At 36.7% G+C, this 22,124-nt stretch overlaps 1 protein-coding gene across 2 annotated transcripts; it reads left to right on the forward strand.

Moving 5' to 3' along the window:
- Positions 1-1,554: 1,554 nt before the first annotated feature.
- On the forward strand, positions 1,555-11,933 carry MS3_00006956 (uncharacterized protein; the record flags this gene model as incomplete). 2 transcript variants are annotated; one of them, XM_035731445.2, is made up of 11 exons in its annotated part: positions 1,855-1,947; positions 1,981-2,287; positions 2,319-2,581; positions 2,616-2,709; positions 2,747-2,979; positions 5,311-5,669; positions 7,191-7,374; positions 7,989-8,647; positions 9,794-10,250; positions 10,533-10,685; positions 11,116-11,933. In XM_035731445.2, the coding sequence occupies 11 exons, from the start codon at positions 1,855-1,857 to the stop codon at positions 11,224-11,226; spliced, it is 2,913 nt and encodes a 970-aa protein (XP_035586880.1). In that variant the 3' UTR covers positions 11,227-11,933. The 2 variants fall into 2 exon arrangements, with proteins under 2 accessions (XP_051073647.1, XP_035586880.1); XM_051215198.1 differs by having other exon boundaries at positions 1,555-1,947; positions 7,989-11,933.
- Positions 11,934-22,124: the final 10,191 nt, after the last annotated feature.

Raw genomic sequence — 22,124 nt, forward strand, 5'->3', positions numbered from 1 at the left:
CGCATACAAATCCCTCCACACATACACTGGATAGCGTGACCACTACAGAACTCGATGTCTTTGGTCTGCTAAATAAGCTTGACATGGGTGAATCCACAGGGCCCGATTAATTGCACCCTGTGCTACTAAAGGAATTACCTAACTTCGTTGCAAACCCTTTAAGTATATGCTTTAATCTATCCGTAACGCAGGGTCGTTTACCGAAAGACTAAAGAACGCCATTATAAGTACTGTCTTCAAAACAGGTGCGAAACATAAACCTGATAATTACCGACCCGTTAGCCTAACTAGTGTGTTTGTTAAAATCTTAGATGAGATTATTCGGAAGGAGCTGTTTAAGTATCTCGATAAAAACCGGATCCTCTCGGAGAAGCAGCACGGCTTCAGAATAGGTTATTCTTGTCTCACTAACTTATTAGTGGCTCGTGAAAGCTGGTGCGCTCTTAGGACCAAAAGCTACCTGTAGACGTCGCCTTCATTGATTTCAGTAAAGCTTTTGACAAGGTTCCGCACAACCGGCTGTTATATAAGTTAAGAAATGTCGAGATTGGAGGCAATTTATTGATGAGGATAAAAGACTTCTCAGTTGGGCGTCAACAAAGAGTGAGGGTGAACTCAAAGTTATCTAGCTGGGAAACTGTGCTTAGTGGAGTGCCCCAGGGTACAGTTTTGGGGCCAGTGTTATTCCTCTTGTATGTAAATGACCTTCCTTGTCTCCTATCATCATCGGTCTTGCTATATGCTGACGATGTCAAGATATGGAGAACGATACGATGTAAAAGTGATAGCTTGAAAATTCAAAATGACCTGAAGAAGTTATCTGAATAGTTTCAAACCTGATAGTTGCCGATAAATACTTCCAGGTGTGTTGTGACACATATTGGTCATCAAGGTACAGGTACATACACGATGAATAACACTGAGCTACCTGTCTTCCAGACATATAATGACTTAGGAGTTATCGTTAGTCAAGACTTAAAGACTACTGCACTCTGCCGTGCAATAGCCGCCAAAGGTTTTAGAACCTTATGGTCAATACGTAGGGCTTTTAGTCATGTCGACGCTAAAAGGTTTTTGACTTTGTATACAGTGTTCGTTCGTCCTAAACTTGAGTACTGCATACAAGCGGCTAGCCCCTGCCTAAAAAAAGACAGTGAGCTTCTGGAAAAGGTTCAGAGAACGGCGACTAAGCTGATTCCCGGAATAGCAAAGCTTCCGTATGATGCTCGACTGGCCAAGCTAAACCTGCACTGCTGGGGAGTCCCATAATAGGACGAAACGGCCGTCCAGTGCTTCCAGGTTTCCGAAGGTGGTGGTCTAACATCAATCGGTTCATGATCTCAATCAAAAACGTAATAATCTCCACAACCCCCATACTAGTAAACCTTTTCCTGTTGTCATATCATAGAACTAGAGGCGACTTGACTACAGTTTTCAAATTGCCTAGTGATGAATTTGCACCTGATATGCCCTCGTTTTTCTTGTCCTCCAAAACAGATAATTTACAAGGACACTCAAAAAAGTTCACAAGCCCTGAACAAATTATTTGTCAGTTGACTATCGACTTTCCCATCGAATCATCGAGTTGAATTCATTTCCTCAGCACATGGTTGAGGCTCTGTCCGTCGACTCGTTCAAAAGAAAGTTGGACCAACTGAGAGACCACCATTGCCAAGACTAACATAGGCCATCGGGCCTCCTGTCCTTTCTGAACTGAAACTGAAACTGATTTGGGGTCGTGTTCTAGTAGCGCGTAATACGTTGTTGGCGTGTCGTCACGCCGTTTTTACTAATGATACTGAATTGGTCACAAAGCCAAATTCGTGTTCAAATTAATTATTAGGAACTGCTGCGATGAATGAAGGACTTCTGAATGGTCTGCACATAGTGGATAACGAATGGCCAGCTTTAAATGAGTTGAACAAAAACTCAGGAAGTAATAAAAGAGTATGTCTTTATGATTCATATATTTTAAAATAGTTTGTTACTAGACTTAAATCCAAACAAAAGTGGGAAGATCTGCCCGTTCAGCTTACTTTTTCTAAAATCCAAAGTTCGTTACCTTCAGAAAGCAACCTTCCTCCAGAAATCGGGTATCCTGCCTATAAGGATTTAAATGATGTGGATAAATTTGAGGCTCCTGAATGCACCGAACCTATAAAGAGTGTAAATCTAGATAAAATCCGAAAGTTTCAAAGCAACTGCTCAAACTCTCAATGGTGTCTATACGTCAACCCAAATTTTGCCGGAGTGGAGCTATGCTACTTAGTGCCTCGGCCAGGATTTAGTAAGTGTGTGTTTGCTGCATTTCATTTTAGACCCTCGCGTATTGTCACACTACCGACACCATATTTCTCAAAGCCAACCATGTAGTTATGATACAAGTGAATGTGTGGCCTGCGTATCTGAGAGGCTTTCCAGGATCAGAAATCAAATAGAATACTACTTTGGTGATAGGAACTTCACCCGCGACCGATACCTCCAAGAAAAAATGACTGTTGATGGATATGTGCCTTTAGAAGTTATATTAAACTTTCCCAGGATGAAGCAGTTAGATGCTTCGAAAAACCTTATTATCCAGGTAACACCAATCTCATTAGTTTATTACAGTTTAGGCTTGTTGTAACAGCAGTGTTGTAGAAATTGATGCTGGTAGAGGACTTATAAGACGTCGGCTAGCCGTTTCTGAAAGTTATGGTGTGTCAGTCGGTAAGTTGAGTGTAGTTTAAATATGTTCAAAACATAGAATCCACAGTTTTCACTCAACATGCTCCTATTTCCACCTCGGCCACTACAATGAGTTCCTCGACATACACATCTAATGCACCTCCTTCAGATACTGTTAGTATGGAAGTGACAAACTCAACATCCACCATCGCGGGAGAAATAAACGATGTTAATTGGTTGAAGGTGGAACGCCGTCAACGTAGTCGTCTCAAGACTCTGTCTTCATCCAATTCAAATATCCCTGTTACAACGGTAAGAATTCAAATTTTCCAAGATGTATTAATAAATCCTTGTCAAAGCTTAGCGTTCCCATACACATACATACTATTCATGCCTTGTACATAGTTTTAACAATACAAGGTTTGAATGCAAACAAGCCATTGTATTCTTTAAGCATTGTAGAACAGTTATTTAGATATAATAATAGCTAATTCAACACTGACTTTAAAAAAGATTTGTGTTGTTCCTAGTCAAAAATTGGTTTTCCTGTCCATTTAAAAAACCCAAAAGTCCCTCTTCGGTGTCAAGTCACAATGCTTATTCAAAGCAAGTCTGGTCAAAATAGTCACCTATTTTTTAATTTTTAATAGAGTTTATTCTTCAACGATTGTTAGTTTCTTGGTACATAATATATGAAGATAACATCAGTTGACCCCCAAACGCCCTGGTATGGCCGAGAGCAGGGTGGGTTCGCCCTCCCTCTCAAAATACTCTCACACGGCCGCGCGTATACAGCCTCTGCCAGGGAAGTCCTACTCACTGCCTTCTCGTGGCGGGGGTGTTGTTTACGAAAATGAGAGGACGAAAAGCGAATGTCCGGCGCTTTAACCGGATTCCAAATCTATGGTGCACATAGGCACCAGTATCCTGCGGGAACAAATGGCGTATGAACCAATTTTCGGTCACCGGCTACCATGGGACTGCATCTCCTTACGATGCTCCACTGCCTTGTGGGTTAGACCTTTAGGTCAAAGGCTCGGGGAGTGGCCCCCTAAGATAACCACCTGCTTCGGTCTGGGCACCCGGGCAGTATCGCAGCCCACATGCAATTAATGAACTGAAATTGTGTGGCGCATATATATTTGGCGCACTCCTGTACCAATATAAATGTGTTCAAATAAAATAATAAGTAACATCAGTTTAATAACATACAATAGTGAATGGACACGGTAGAAATAATTGCTTCCAATTGAGATTTCATGGAGCTTGTATTTAACATAAACTGGATGTAGCTTGTCTTTTTGATGCTGTATGGTACCGACAATTTTCTGTAAATCGAATGAACGTGGTCAACTAGATATTACGGCTTGCCTTCCAACGTATACATACTAAACTGTCAGATAATTTCATCTCTAGTTCCTTATGTTCGAAGAAAGGTTTGTATTCTGTTATCGAAATAATCAGTTGTAGTGAGACTGAAACGTTATGGGCAACGGACCACAAGCCTTATGCTCCATGAGTATAGTCACTTAGTGTTTTAAGCCTGATATGAAAATCTTACTATATGTTTGCAATATTTACGTTTACAAATTTCATCACAAAATCGGTCTTAATCCCTACTCAAATTTGGCTGTGTCAGATTAATTATCCATGTTGATGGAATACATTATTTTTCTTCCAAACTGTTGGCATTCAACAGTAAGGGCTATCAGATAGTCAAAAAGGAAGAGATAGAGAGACAATAATATTGGTGAACGTAAGTAGAAAGTAATACTTCATCCAAGAAATATACTTCACAGATAAGCGTAATTTTACAAACGCGAATGGTTTTTGGTAAGATTTCTATTTAAAATTAAGAATACTAAACATAACTTTTCTACGTTGTTTCTGATTATGAGTTTTTGTTAAATCCACTATTCATACTTCCCTGGATCCAGTTCCATCCTAGCAGTCTGATGCTAGGAAAGCTTCAACTCCAGTGGTTTAGTAGCTGTAATTTAACACATTCAGTAAGCGTAAGAAATCGTTCTGTGTAATATTCCATTCAACTGTTGTCCACTTTAGTATCGTGTTTATGTTCTGATCAGGAACCTTATAATCTTCCGGAACAACTAAGATTTCATTGTAGCGCAATTTATACACGATGTACTTGTCGCAAACGTTATGGTCATGAACATAGTTTTTTCTTAGTATTTTCTTTCCACTTACCCTGGTAACATGTAATTCTTAAAACTCAATTTTGGTCTATTTCAGGGCTTGGTCATCTTGGCTTTTTAGGTTTGTGAAAAATAAGTATTCATAATTTTAGTCAAACTATGCTAACTCTCAGCCGTCAGGTAGTATCATTAGTCCTGACACATTAAACGTGATCCAAATCTCAGTGCCTGAACCTCTTCTTAATAAACAATTTTGTCGAAAGTCTGTACAGCTCGAACATATCGGAATCAGATTTCTTCGTGCGTCGTCATGATACGCCAATGTAAATTATCTAATGTCTCACCAATGATACCGGACAATTTTAGGTTTATCTAGTTATTCTTAATGACTATATAGTCCTAAACAATCTTAACAGTGGAACTTGAATAACCAGTAATAGTAGTTCAAGGCATGCTTATTTATTCATGCGTATTCCTAAATTTTTAGACTAGTCATCGTCAAAGGAACGAATCTTCGTGTTCTGAGTTCAGTGATATTGATGAAGATGACCTCTTGAATTATCTAATTGTTATTGTCCCTGAAAGAGCGGGTGGACGCGCTTCTGATCAAAGCACTCTCAGCGCAAAAGCACATGTATCAAAGCCATCTCGAACATCTGAATCGTGGATTGAAAAAGCTGATTTCGAATCCGGTCCATTGAATACTACACCTTGTAATATTACAATTGACAAGAGTCAAACAATACATAGTGGATACACATCTTCTGAACATGCTGCCAATTCTTCCCGCCTTTTGGCTAAACACCCATCTGGTGATCGCCACCCCAATCCAGATCATCAGTCTCGGTAACTAATTTGTTTTTTATGTACATGTTTTGTTACTCTGCTAACATTTTCGACCTCTAGTCTATTTATGTCGTAAAAATGTAAAGTCAGATAATAGCACTTGTTCAAAGGTTATTACGATATCTGTTGTGGAGTAACGATAAATATGGTATTAATTCTAAAATAGTGGTTTCACTTGGTATAATAATGTTTATTTTTAATTCATGTCTCATGTTTGCTATAGATATTAGCGATATGTTTCCGGCCTATTTTAAGCTCACTTAATGATTTGAAGTAATTATTTCTTGTCACTTCTCATTATGTACTAGTCATGTGAATATATGTGTACTTTTCTATGCGTCACATGAATGATTAACCAGGTTTTATCACTGACCAATGCTGTCCATACGAAGAAAGCAACCTTTTTTGTACATACTTCAAAAATTAGCAATATTCCTAGTTTTACATCAGATTTTACTACAAAATAATAATAAACGATTATTCTAAAGTTTGTATTTTCCGGTTGTTACTTAAAACTGAATTCCAACCATTCTTTGTTGAAGTATGTGAATCCTGAGCAAATACCTTCTTAGTTACAAGCATAATTAAATTGTAGCCAGTAGTAGAATCCGGGATGTGCGCTTTTATTTGGTATTTGCTACTCATCGGTTGGTATAGTCTCGATACAGATATCAAAACTGGAATCTCTGTGCATTCTGTTGACAGGTCCTGACGAAAAGAACGTCCTGAATTCTACTTCTAACGATAATCCAAATATACTAAAGGTATACTATGCTTAAACAACATGTTTCCATGGTTACTTTCAGAACATGAACCACAGTAAAGTAGCTTTACCATAATTCTTTAACTTTAATTATCAATCACGTGCATAAGAATCAGAAATGTTTGGTTTCGAGTAAAGTATACACAAGACTGGTTCAGTTTTCAGGTCATTAATGCGTTCACCTTCCGATCATCAATTCTCAGGTTAGAGCCTCGCTGCACATAATTTTCTGGAGGAATCCAAATAGTGTCATTAATTGTTAAGGTAGCTCCGCAAGTTGGTATTCACTGAACAAGGTACAACACAGGAAATCTGGTCGTTGATAAACACGTATTTTTAATCTGCAACAGTCTGCTATTCATGAAAAGAAAGATCAAAAGTAAATGTTTAGTCTCCGAGGGGTTGATTAATGACTAAACTGAACTTTGCATTGTATAATGGAATGGTCACTCAGTAGTAGTAACCCTAGTCAGTCAATCGTAAATATATCATTTCCACAAAACGTTAGTCGCTGCTTTAATAGTTCAGTGGTAAGATTTTTGACTATGAAGCTGGGTGAGACAGAATCGAGTGCATCAGGAAACATAAGTTCTCAAAATTACAATCACATCTTACTGACCAGTGCCAATTAGCACGAAATCAATACCCAAAATTTTCTTCCAACTGCCTCCAATCACCACATTATTTAGCAGTTTTGTCGTTTGCTTTCTAGATGATAATATTTCTCTACTTAGTTGACACATTTTTTACTCGTTTAGTGCCAAGATTCATGCAGATATGCTGCAAAGAATTCGACTGGGACTTGAGGATTATGAACAAAACGTGAAGCGCGAACGTTACACCTCTATTTGTGAACTTGGTTTTGAAGATGATGTTGAAGAACCGAATATCTCACTTTTATCTGATAAGTCATCCAGTCAGTCTCTTACTCGCTTGGAAAAAGTAAGTCCATTTAATCCAACAGAATCAAGTCATTTCATCATATCTACTTTTTGCAAGTTTCTGAAAGTTTTCATCAGCTTTATTACCTTAATACGTCTACAAACACTAGCATGTTTGGTGTTATGGAATTTAACGGTCAAATGAAGTAAACCGTATATTATCAATCACATCCGTTTTCGCTCGTTTACTCAGAAATTTTGATATGTCCTCAAGGATTTCTGGAGGTTAATGCCTAATGTGAAAATAATCTCACTTTTCGTTTCTAGTTGATCACTAACTAAAATCTTATCTTGGTACTTCACATATCATTATGATATGCAATCTTGTCATGAGTGATATATATATATATACCATTTTTGCGACCATCTTTTAAAGTCACGTTCGGGCATCCATACAAATGAAACTTTTTCTGTCCAACAGTGCTCTCCTGCATAGTTGACTCGAATTAAAAAGTACAGCAACGCTAAAGAATAGCCTGAACGTACACCTCATTCTCAAGAGTAATATCCATTAACGTGCTAAAAACTACGCTACTAACGTTTATATGGTTGTTAACTTATGTATAGTTTATTTAACTAAATGGATTAATTTTTCCTGTTTATTCGTCTCAACAGATCAATCTTGTTTCACCGGAAGATTTTGTCAGCCTTAAAGAAGCTGCTGCTTCCGGTTCAACCGAGCGACCAATCTATGTTTCTCATGAAAATGTCAACATATCAGAAGACCCACGCTTAAATTCGGCTCGATTAGAAAAAACCAAAACCCAGTCTGTCGAAAATCCCTACCCAACATTTCCTTTTTATTTTCCTAACGTGTTACCCCCTGAACCATCACCCTTGGTTGCTAATTCCTCATGGATTCCCTCATATCCTATTCTACCACTTTACAATTCTGAAGTACTTCCGTGTTCGTTAGACATGGGGTCATTAACACCCAGTCAAGTTGAACAGCAGTTGGAAGCAGAAAACGCGGTGGCAGCACTCGTTGCTGAAGTTTCCAGGGCTGCTGTAGCATCCGCCTCTCAAAAATCTGTGGTAACTGACAAACCTAAAAACAAACATACCGCAAAGCGTCGTATGACCGGCTTTTATCCTGCAAAAGTAGGATCTACTGGTACTCGAAAACGAGATGAATTAGACGTCGGATTCGCGTTTGATCTTTCTGCCCGACCTTCAGCTAGAACCACAAGAGGTCAGACCTCCAGTGCTACTTCACATGCTACACTTGAAGACAGTCGTAATCGAACTCCAAAGACACTAATATCTATGGCAAGGTATGTGAGTAGCGTTTCCCAACGAATAATTCATTTTTTATATATACTTAACCCCCAATATAGTTTCGGAAAATCAGTTTTAAGTAACATCTCAATAATTTAGACCGTCTTTTCTTTGACATTATTCAACCCTTTTCTATAGAACGTTTAGTTTTCTAACGAATTTTCGAAAAGAAACGTACTTAATATTTGTTATTTGACTCAACCTCTTTTGTAGAATACGTACTAACAAATAAAAATTGTCAACGTGTGTAAATGATTGACGGTCTGTTTACCATCTTGACTTATAGACAACTGCGAAACGCAAGCTATTATTTCTATTAAAAGCAAATGTAAATCTGATATATAACTTATCGGCAAACCATTTTTACACGTAAAATTATCAATCCATCATATTATTCACTTGTTTTCTCATTATTTAACTCCTGAAAGCAATATTGCACAAAACCAGTTTATTTTAAACAAAATATCTAATATCAAATAACACGTGTATCAGCTTCTTTTTTAGACGTATAAATGTAAATGTACTTGTATTTCCATGTTAAGCCTCGTCTTTCATCATTCTCAGTGACTCCAGTTATCCTAAACGTACACACTTCTAGTTCAGGCGTTAAATAATTTTTAAGCATATTTACATTTTTTGTACCTCATTGACTTAGGTACTCGTTTTAATTCAGTTGCCAGACAGTTGTCTATCCACCAACTTTTCGACTGTATAGTGTATCATATAGCTCTACAAAAGGCTGAGTTCGAAGTTCAGTACAGGAATATATGCTGTCGTTAAATCACACCTGTTTATCTTCGCAAGTGGAAAGTCATATTTCCAACAGAAGTGACTTACGTAATATTGCTTAATTTTTCAATATTGCAAGTACAACAATTGTCCATAATAAATACATTTTCCTGAGTACTTTTATTGCGTTTCACAACCACCACAGTCTCGGTTACTCATTTGTTTCATACCCCAAGGCTATCTTCAATCATAGTAGTAATAATGGATTAAGTTTGTTATATTGTCTGTTACTCTCAAAACCACTTTCGCACAAATCATTTTAATTGTGAATAATATGAATAAGCGCTGCCCTCATTCATCTGGCGTAACGTTTACACTTCGTTTAAAAGCATTTTTTATTATTTTTCCGTTAGCGATGTTAGTACATCTGGAACTACTGTGATCATAACTACCGAACATGCAACTGACGAAGATAATAAGCCGAATTTCGTGCCAAATGAACCTGTGAAAACTAACCAGTCCCAGTTTTCTGTTCATAAACAAACTCCTTATACTTTTGGAAATCATATGAGTCAATCATACCTTCGAGATAGCGGCCTAGCATCTCGTGAGTATTTCCGATATCGTGCTGCTTGTCTATTAGATCGTGAAAAATCGGGCGCAGGACAGTCACAAGAAATGAACACATTGTATAGGTTTTGGTCATTCTTTTTACGAGACAACTTCTTCCATGGTATGTACAAGGAATTCAAACGTTTGGCTCTCGAAGATGAAGCGTCTGGTTATCGATATGGATTGGAATGCTTGTTTCGATTTTACTCGTATGGTTTGGAACGTCGTTTCAAATGGTCTCTTTATAAGGACTTCCAGGTAAATTTTGTAGTGCAGTTTCCTCTGTTTACATATCCCGTTTTTACCTTTTTATGATTTTGAACACTGCTTCAACTTCATAAGGAAACTATTTAATGTTACTGTCACATCATACATATATTTCAAAATAAATTTATGTCATAACCAGCTCAACCACATTACGTCTCGTGTACAAGTAATGTCCTCTAATTCACACATTCACTAATGCATATAATACGTTTCTTGAACATTTGCACCCTTCACTTTCCACTTGCTAACCTGTAGTTTTTATTTACCCCATAGGAACAAGCCTTGAGAGACTACAAAAATGGACATCTATATGGGTTGGAAAAATTTTGGGCTTTCTTGCACTATAGTGGACGCAAAGTAGAAGTCAATCATGCACTAAAAGAGCTACTGCAGAAGTACAGGACTATTGAAGACTTTCGTGTCAATGTAAGATGTTTACAGTTTGACTTTTTCATTTGGTATAACCTAGTTCCCCTCATAAAGTCTTCAAATCGTTAAAAAATCTTGTACTAAGTGAATTTACTTGTTTTTAAACTTTTTATGTTCTGTTTTTAACTGTATAACACTGCTTAATTAGTTATCATTTCTGTCCAGCTGTTTTAACGTACAAACATGTTTTTACTATGCAATAGAGCTTCCAGAGTAAAGAGTTAGCTATTCACAAAGAAACAATCATTATGACATCTGAATTTTGTCAAATTAATTTTCCAAAATAAGTTTTCTGCTGAGTTGTAGCTCACATACTTGGTTAGGGTTAGCGAAGAGTACTGTTTGTTGTATAGAAGCAAATAAACGAAGCCTTTTCCACTAAACTGCACAATTAATAAGTTTTCTTTTTTTTTGTTTTTTTAATCAGTTTGAAGTTCCTGATGGATTTTTTGGTTATCGCAAAAGACTTCCTTCTACATCAGCTTCTGTGCCTTCAAATTTATCCTCCGATTTTCCTATTCAACCTACTTCTGTTTGAGTTCTATATTAATTATTATATTCCCACTGCAACCAGTTGGGTGACTAATGTTCTAATTGTTAAAGATACCTTGTTCATTTTGTATTTAATTAATTTTCTTTCTAAACGTATCATTAAACAGTTTCCAGTAATTTCAAACAACACAGTAATCTAATGCGACTCACTATCAGGAAGTTTTTGAAATTTATTAGTATTTCCATGGGTTATATGGGATAAATTAATATTTACCCCTAACCAATATATTCAGAGCATTTTTTTCAATATGTGGTTTCCACTGTTTGAACTTTGTGTTTAAATTTTTGTGTACACATTTTTTTTACCTATGTGATAATAATACCGTACATTCTCTATTCTGAAACTTATCATGTTTTTTGAAACAAATAAATCCTTAATGCGTAAATAATAACAGTTACAATGTAAAATGATGTTATTTTTCCTTACAAAATGTCAGGTTAAATTTGGCTTTTGTCTGGTAATAAATCGTTTAAATACATAGCTATTGCACATTTTAACTTTTTATTGTTTCTCAACATCATTGCAGAGGTCAATCTTCAGATATATTATTTTCCTCTTGAGAGCTGTTTTGATAATTGCATGTAAGTAATTTTGTAAATTCGACCTTAAAATACCATAGTATTGTGGATGAACAGTTCTATCTCACTCTCACAGACTTATAGAACCTTTAGTAGTCCATGTAATGATTCAATGTCGTATTATATTTCAAATTCATTTTAGCTAATGTTTATCACAGGTTGACGAAAGTATTTATGATTATAATGTTGGTGGGCCAACATTAATTGAGAAGTCCGTGTGTGCTGTTTCGATGTTGGGTGGGTTCAGTGGAAGTGGTCGATTCAGGAGTTCATTGAAGTGTTCTACCCACCTGTTTCGATGTGGTGATTACTTTGCCCTCCGGCGAGCTTCCTTGTTGTGTCATACAATTATCTCATGTTTCCTTCATTTGCAACCTTATCCGCCGTCATTGATAAATCCTCCACATATTTACGTTTGTCAGTTCTGATGCTCCTCTTCACTTGCTTGTTTACTTCTGTGTATTCAGCTTGTGCCTTGGCTTTCTCTGCTCTTGTTCGGCTGGTATTGATTGCTGCCTTCTTGTTCCTCCTTTCATGAATCTTATCCAGTGTATCAACAGTGATTCGTTCCTTGTGGTCCAAAATCTTATGACATGGAGTGATTGTCTCTTTTATCCCTTTCCAGTTGCTCTCCATGGTAGTTCTCTCTCCATTGATTCGATCATGAAAGGCCTGGAACCTATCGCTGATGACTGTCTTGAATTTGTTGAGTTTGTCAGTATCCCGAAGAAAAGCTGTATTAAACTATTGTGATGTTGTCCGCACCGTTGTCCAGTAGTTCTTGAGTTTCAATTTCATCTTGGCGACCAGCGAATGATGATCTGATGCTATATCAGCTTTTTTGTTTCTCACGTCCTCCTGAACTTTTTGTTGATGCAGATATGGTCGATTTGGTTCTGTGTAGTGTGATCCGGTGAAGTCCATGTGATTTTGTGAATGCGTTTATGTAGGAATACAGTGCCGCCTATGACCAGTTTATTGAAGGCACATAAGTTTGCAAATCTCTCACCATTTTCGTCCCTTTCTCCCAGTCCGTGTCGTCCCATGATGTCTTCATATCCGATGCTGTCCATTTCAACCTTGGCATTAAGGTCTCCCATCAAAATAGTCAAGTCCTTTGTTAGGTACTTCTCGACGACTGACTGCAGCCTATCGTTCATTTTGAAGGAGACTCTGATGATCCTTGGTCCATGAGATTTCCGTCCTATAAGTGCTTTTTGTACTTGTTTTGACAGCGTCAGTGCAACTCCTTGTGTATGTGGAGCATTTTCTTGATGGCCGGAGCTTAACAGAAGCTCCTCTGAAGCTAGTCCTTGTCCAACCTGCTTCCAATGTGTTTCACTGATTTCGTTCACCTTCAGTTTGTACGTTTTCATTTTTCAGCAACTTTGATGACTCCCGGTCTCCTGCATTGTACGAACATTCCATGTACCTAAATTAATTGTTTACTCTGGTTGTCAGAAGGGGCATGGGCCTCGTGACTTTCGAAGAAACTCGGCTTTCATCATGAGACTTTATAGCTCTTCCAGATGAAGACTTAAATCCCAGGGTAGAGTTCAAATGTTTTGAATTATTTTTTCTGGTTAACGGTTTTTAGCGAGTTAGTTTTCTACGGGATGGTGTCGCTAACCCCATGACCAACCCTCCTGCTTTATTTGGGTTTGAGACCTGCAGTACCCCCAGAGGGGCTCCAGGCAGAGTTATATATTGAACATAGTGAGACCTAATTGACAGTTTCTGTCGAATTCGTCTTGTGTAAACGATATTCAAACATTGAAATCTTCATAAACAAATAACGACTAATATGCCCCCACACTAACTTATATCAAAAGAAGATTAAATTATAGGTAGTTCCTGGGACCTGTTTATAGACTTTTGATATATATATATATATATATATCCTTTGAGATAGCAATAAGCTCATCGAGTTCAAGATTGCTCTCGACAATAAGTTCCAAGTCTTTCAAGATCTACTAAATGAGGAAATCACTACATAACACAACTTGAAAAAGATTATAGCGGCACTAACTTGAGTATTTCGGTAGGCACTAAGCCCAAAAGGGCAATATCATAAAGAATGAATCTCTGTTGATAGTCTGAGGAAGGTTTAAGAGCCAAGAAATAGGAAGGCAAAGTCAGAAATACCAAAAGAAATTACAGGTTGAATATACTGAAGCAAACAAACGCGTGAAGAAGAGCTAAAATGCGGAAATATGGGGAAGGCCTAACAAAAAAAGGAAAAAGAAAGAGCTATATTGTACAATAAAGCTAGCAGAAAAGTACAGTAACCCAGAGCAACTAGTCAAAAATTAATCAGTGAAGATTTAAAGGACAGGTACAAGTGGGTGGAGTTCTACGAAGTAGCATACACAAGCTTCCCTATAGATGTTATCGTACCAGCAATCGAAGAGTTCAGTAAAGTTGTTAGCAAAATCAACAACGGTAAAGCAGCAGGATCCGACGCCATGCCAGCCGAAGTACTGAATTCAAACAGTGATGTAACTGAAAAGATGCTCCATGTTCTCTGAAGAAAGACTCAGGATAAAGAACAAGTCCCGACTGAATAGAAATAGGTATACCTCATTAAGGTGTCTAAAAACGTAAATCTTAGTAAGTACGAGAACTATAGAAACTTATGACTACCATCAGTACCAGAAAACATTTTCAATAGTGTTGCTTAACCGAATGTAAGTTTCAGTAGACGCCTAACTTCGAGATCAACAAGCTTAATTTCGTACGAAAAGATCATCCACTAACCGAATCGTGGCACTGCGTTATAGTTGAACAATCTTACTTACGCCAGTTACTCCTAATGGAGCATAGGTCGCCGACCAGCATTCTCCGACCCACTCTGTTCTGGGCCTTCTTTTCTAGTTCCATCCAATTCTTGTTCATTTTTCTCATGTCTATCTCCATTTCTCGGCGTAATGTGTTCTTTGGTCTTCCTCTTCTCCTTTGGCTTTGAGGATTCCATGTAAGGGCTTGTCTTGTGACGCAATTGGGTGCTTTCCTCAATGTGTGTTCTATCCACTTCCAGCGCTTCTTCCGGATTTCTTCCTCTGCTGGGATCTGGTTTGTTCTTTCCCACAGTTGGTTGTTGCTAATAATGTCCGGCCAACGGATCCGAAGTATTTTGCGTAGACAACTGTTAATAAACACCTGTATCTTCTGGATGATGACTTTCGTAGTTCTCCAGGTATCCGCCCCATACAGTAGAACTGTCTTGACATTTGTATTGAAAATTCTGACCTTGGTGTCGGTTGATAGACAGTTGGTTTGAGTTCCAGATGTTCAGTCGTAAATATGCTGTTCTTGCTTAACCGATCCGCGCTTTCACATCTGCACCAGATCCACCATATTCATCAATGATGCTGCCCAAATATGTAAAGGTTATTACATCTTCCAAATCTTCTCCGTCAAGTGTGACTGGATTGGTGCATGTTTTGTTGTATCAGAGAATCTTGCTTTTCCCTTTGTGTATATTGAGACCTACTGCTGCTGCTGCTACACTGGTCGTTTTCTCTTGCATTTGTTGTTACGATTGCGATAGGAAGGCCAGATCATCTGCGAAGTCTAGATTGTCCAGTTGCATCCTAGATGTCCACTGTATCCCGCGTTTCCCTTCAGATGTTGAGGTCTTCGTGACCCAATCGATCACCAGGAGAAAGAGAAAGGGTGAGAGTAGGCAACCTTGCCTGACACCGGTCTCTAATTCGAACGAGTCTGTCAATTGTCCTCCATGCACAATTTCGCAGTTTAATCCATCATAGGAATTCCGTATGATAGTGACTATCTTCTGAGGCACGTCGTAGTGTCGAAGAAGCTTCCATAGTGTTGTTCTGTTCACGGTATCAAATGCTTTTTCGTAGTCAATGAAGTTGATGTAGAGTGATGAATTTTATTCAATTGATTATTCCACAATGATCCGTAGAGTTGCGACTTGGTCTGCACATGATCTATCCTTACGGAATCCTGCCTGTTGGTCTTGAAGTTGGGCGTCTACCTGATTGTTTAGTTGAACAATCAGTTAAACGAATTTCGTCACTATATATCCACTTCTTTGATTACGAAATAGTGCTTGATGGCTTGGATAAGAAAGCCTTTTGGAATCTTCCTTAATACTGTTGATTAATTGAGAGGACCATCACCATCACATGGAATTCTTACGACGGATTACACTGAGAAGTCATGCATGAAGGGCAGTTCATAGATACGTTCACAGTGAGAGGTGATGTCAGACAAAGCTGTCTACTCTAGACTATGAAAACCTCCACATCTCAAAAGAAGCATGGAAACACGTAACACCTTAGAATCAGCTGGATGCCATGAACTTTGCAGGTGATCTATCACTGCCGTCCTACACATAGCATCAAATGCAGAAGAAAACAGCAAGTGCACCGGCAGTTTCAGCAACAGTAGACCTCGACATTCATAAGGAGAAAGCAAGATCCCGAAATACGGCATAGTGAACAGCAACCAAATTACACTTGATGGCGAAGGTGTGGAGGATCTATAAGCCTTTATATACCTAGGTAGTATCATTAAGAAACATGGGGGATCTCAATATAGAGATCAAAGCATGGACTGCGAAGGCAAGGGTAGTATTTCTATAAATGAAGAATATCTGGACTTCAAAGAAACAATCATTCAAGGTCAAAGTCAAGACTTTTAACACAAACATTAAAATAGTTCGGTCGTGCGGATTTGAAACTTAAGGAACTATCTCCACCATCACTAAAACAGTACGGTTATTTATAAACGGTTGTCTATGCCCGGTACCTCAGATACACTGACCAGAGATCATCAGCAATAACCCACGTTATCAGACAACGAACAAGTTGAAGAGGAAACTAGGGAAATACACTAGGAGGTGGACATGGCACACTTTCAGGAAACCATCAGGTTGCATCTTATGGCATGTGCTTAGATGGGATCCCCAAGGTAAAAGAAGAAGTAGACTAATGAACACATGCCTCCAAGATTTAGAGTCAGACGCAAAGACCCTGAACTTCACTTGGCAACAGATGGAAATCAGAGCCAATGATTGAATCTCTTGGAGATTTGTGTTCGATCTAGACAATTTAAAAATTCTTCGGTCTCTAGAGTTATGAATGCAAAATTATTATTGTATTACAATAGGCAAAGTATTTAAGTTGGTTTATTTCACTTTGTAAATTGAAGGTGGCTAATTTCTCATCGATTAGGTTTTAAATACCAGAAATTACTAACTAGAACAAAATATCATTGATAAAGCCAAGAAGAGGTCATACATAAAAAGTAAGAAAAATTGTTTGCCACAATGTGATAAGTTCTAATCAATGAGCTAAAATCGTGTATGAAAAAATCCATACAAAATAGGAGTTGGTATGTCGTAGGCTTGATAATAATAATAATAATAATGAGTGACGATATTAAGAATAATTATTAACAAGAATATCATGTAAAATAAGAAAGATGGATGTATAATTGAGGATAAGAAAAAGTATCTTGGATCGAAGTACAAATCTCAATGAAGGGGACGAACCGAAATTGGAACGAACAATGAAACGACTATAATATGGACCAAGATAAACAAAAGGTTGTATGTATCTTTTTTGCATTGAAACGAATGACTTTAAATATTTAGAGTAAGCGTAACTCTGTATCTTTTGGTAGATTACTAGTAAATTGATATTTGACTGAAAAAGAATTTTCAATTTTAATGTTATATTCATAATCAGTTAGATTGTAAAATGGCACTATTCATAGATTTCGCAACACCATTTCCTTACCACTCTGGTGAGTATTTACAAAGGCTTAAAAATAAGAACTTTTAGGTACGACCGATATAACACCACAGGAACAGTAAAATTAATAAACATACATAGATGAGACTATAATTTGTGTCTTAATTTGCTGGCCTAGTATTGGCTTCGTTGAGAAAGTTACATGTGATGTAGTGGTATTAAAAATTTTTTAATGGATCTGCTTATTCAGCTCATTATAATCTCATTTTCAATATCGCCTTTGAAATCACGTTGTAGGTATCAAGACTTAGTTTCAACTAGAGAAGTCTATGTTTCGCCTTTAGATTCAGTTATGCATTTATTTATGAAATTACTAGGGTACCTTTTATTTAATAACCGTACCAAACCATGAAAGCTCCAATATATTGGCAATCGTCAAATACAACTTCTGATCTCCTCGATTCTGTCTTTTGATTTCTCTTGGTGGGTACGAGTTATATTAGAAGGTGTTACTGGTAAAGGCGTGGTCAAACACTGAATACCTGTGCCATCTTTAATTGTATCGTGTCCATAAATGACAAATGTACATAGTTTTTGATGATTGAAATGATATCCTTATTGGAAATCATTCTCTTATACACAGCTTTTACCCATAAAATGAACGGAAATATGATCAGAAATCCTAAATATTACACCTTTATTAAACGTTGTAAAATAGATAGTTAATCGCATATATATTTACTCATTTTATATGTTTCATTAAACTGATTGTCTAAATAACTTTTTTTCAGTGACAGTTAATTCCAATAATAGTGTTTAAATCTCGTGAGTTGTTCAGTAAAATTCAAGTACTCTTCAGAGTAAATCACACACACACAAAATGTTAACAATTATGAATGAGTCAGTTTGGGTGTTTGAATATGTACAATTTTGACCTTGACACAAATACATCATCGGATAGTATTTCTTTCATGTTACAAATTATGAACTTTTGAAGATTAGTCTGTTTGTTATATAGAACCGATATAATAAATCAGGATGAAACAGTTTTAACGGAAACTGTTTTCCGCATTAACATGTCTAATTTTGGGAAATGAATATACAATACCCAAAAGATTTTAATACTGAAAATTAATAAGGATCTGTTTCATTAAATACAGTTGTATTATTTGTTTAAGTTTTCCTAGTGATGTTTAAGACTTCAATTGGCCAGTCTGTGTTTCATTAAATATTGTGTATATAGTAAAATGAAATCAAAATATTGAAGTAAAACCTAGTCATCTGATGTGGTGAACCCAATATTACTGAGTTCTCCAATAGTTTCATTACCAATACACTAAATTTTTAAGTCTATTCAAAAAGAACGTAATAAATATTTTAGCCTTATTTTAGTCTTATTCTTCCAAGACTGACTGATTATTTGCTTTTATCTTCCCATTGTTGTTTAGGCCTGCAATTGATAAGTCTCTTATTGGTATATGTGCATCCTGTGCGGACTGCCTCGAGTTACAAGCATTATAAACAAAGATGAATGGTGGCTAGCAATGGAATCCATGATGCGTGTTTCATCCTATTTGGGACTTTGCCACATTGCACAAGCAGGTGGCTATCAGAACTCAGTAGCTAAGTGGATAACGCGATGACGTTTGAAGCGAACGGCACTAGGTTCGAGCCCCAGAGTGAACACCAACTCTAAGATGCAGGTACATCCAGCTGACGAGTCCTAAACAGGATGAAACGCGCATCCTGGATTCCATTGCTAGCCACTATCCATCTTTGCTTATAAAATTTGTAATCAGCAACAAATGTTTGCATAAATCTTTTTCAACTATTTACTGACTTTAAACAAAATATATTTGTAAACCGAGATTTCCAACTTCAAAATCCGACATTACAGTTAATTAACAAAAGACCTCTCATCTGAGTTTTGTCTACATTGGTATTCAGTAATATTAAAGAACCATATGATCTCCCAAGGGCAAACTCTACTTACTACTAAAGTACAAGAATTTTCTCTGGAATATTTAGGCAGTGATTTAGTTTCTGATATTATTGATTACTATATTTGATGGCTTTATTACAAACTTCATCAACTGTCTACAGCCAATCCTGTTAACTAGGCAGTAACTCTCCATGTATGACGGAGCTGTGTTCCGACACTTCAATCATTGTATGTAAAATACGACAATAGAAAAATAATAGATATCCAGTCACGTATTTTCTCGATAGCTTTTCAGATATAAGCTTATTTTATATGTACTAACTTTCAATAATATCTGAAATGTCATATGACAAATATAATGTGGTGTGATGTGTTTAGGTGTCAAGGTCATAATTGTTAATGTAAGCATACAAGATTAGTTCAAAAATTTTCTTCACTGTATCCTCTTTAGTTTTATTTAATGACACAATGAGTTATTTTAATTACATAATCTTTGTTTTAGTAAATGGTAATATTTTAAATTGATAAAGTGACTAGTTATAAGTTATACACTAATATCATTGATCGTATTTTCCTATGATATTACTTTACTTTCTCACTGTTATGACATAAATGATACACATTTTAGGAGATGAGAATACAAGGGTGAGTAATTATCCATGTTGGATTAATCGAAGCTCCCGTTATTATTAATATCATTATTATTATTCAAAAAATTTGTGAAATTCAAAAAATCTTTAATTATCAGAAGGGGTTTGTGGAGATTTTTAGAAATTTTCACAGATTGAAATCATGAGTCAGTTGAAGCTAGACCACCATTGAAAACCTGGAAGCACTGGACGGCCGTTTCGTCCTAGTATGGGACTCCTCAGCAGTGCGCATCCACGATCCCTCACCCCACGGGGCTCGAACCCAGGACCTACTAGCTTCGCGCGAGCACTTAACCATTAGACCACTGAGCCGGCATCCAACGGTGTTAATGTCTAACTTCAACCAATCCACGAAGTTGCAGGCCTAAACAACAATGGGAAGATACAAGCAAGTTAGATATGATATTGTTAGGTATGAGCGGTAAACTGTGCATTCTGGTTACTTAACAAGTACTAAGAATATGAATTGTTTTCTTCTAATGAGTTGTTGAAATCCTACCAAAAATATACCTAAAATTCTGTTCAGTTAATTTTTTTAAATTTTTTAGTAAAATCGATGGCTAGAAATGGTTATTAAAAGCTTTTTACAACTATAACAAAATACAAAATTTACATTGATAAAATAGTTTTGTAGTTGATGCTATAATTTCATGTGTTGTCATCATGGTGACCAGTTCATCTGTTCCATAATTGTCCAAATAGTTCCAGTAAGCTTTTCTGTTTTAGATTTGTTTAAACTGCATGAATACGAACTGCGTACTGAAGATGCCACAGGTACTTGGAGTTTGACAACGCTTTAACCAGTAACACTTAATATGAATCGTACCCATCAAGTGAAATCAAAAGACAGAAGCGCGAAGGTCCAAAGATATATTTGATAGGTTATCAATATATCGGGGATCGTCTGATCTAATCTGGCTAGCGATTGCAGTAGATGTTGAGCACGACGTTCCCACTCGTGATCTGGTGCGGATGCATGACCGAGTGCCTTCAGCTAGGTGAGTTCATTAAAACTAATGTGGTCAGAATCCAATGTTGAAAGCTTACAGAGTTATCTATTTTGGGGATTTATTTACCGCTACAGTACTTACACGCTTATATGAAAGATTTGTTATACATAAGGATGTTTAGTACTAGAAGAATTAAATGAAAACATTGAAATTTTTGATTAATTTTCCTTTTTATGCATCCCTTAAAGAAACATGAGATAAATACATTGGAATTCATGTATTTTATTTATGGTGAATGGAAAAAATTATTTTAGCAGTTAAACTGGTAAGAAACTCTCCTGAATCGAGTTAGGTTATAGATATTGACCACTGAAAACTTTCTGAAAATACAACTTTGAATGAGTAGAAATTGATTGCAATATTGCAAATTACTTATAGTAACAAAATTTATGGGATTAAGTAAGTTAATTTTCCTGTTTTAGTTGAATAAGAACACGTAAAATCCAACCTCTTATTAGTTGTCATTAGAGCAAACTCTCAGACAGATAACACTTTCACTTCAGTTATCAAGCAATAGTTTTAGTTATTAATCACTTTAGGTATATAGGCACATAGTTATAACCTATTCATTTGTAACATTATGGAGGACTGGTTATTAGAATTTTCTGGAAATCTGTAAAAATAGTAGAGACAAATGTGGCTCAGTTTATTTAATCAAAACTCAACTGGTAAGTTAACTTTTTTTCGAAAATTTCTATTTAATTATAAGTAATCTAAATGTAATATTCAAGGTTGATTTAAATCATCAAACGAACCACTGAAGGCCAGTGTAAGTGTAGCAGTTTCGCCCTTTTTTATTCTTTATCTACGAGCACCCACAACGCCACATGGAATCCAGTAAGAGATGAACTTCTGAATACTCCTCAACCGATGTCTCCTATATATTTGTGTTTCATTGATGACATGATTAACACTGTCTTATGGTTTCTAAATAGAAGCTAGTCAGTTTTTGGTGAAAATAGACCTGGAATTACATG

The sequence above is a fragment of the Schistosoma haematobium genome, chromosome 1 (genome assembly GCF_000699445.3).
Source record: "Schistosoma haematobium chromosome 1, whole genome shotgun sequence".
Lineage (NCBI taxonomy): Eukaryota > Metazoa > Platyhelminthes > Trematoda > Strigeidida > Schistosomatidae > Schistosoma > Schistosoma haematobium.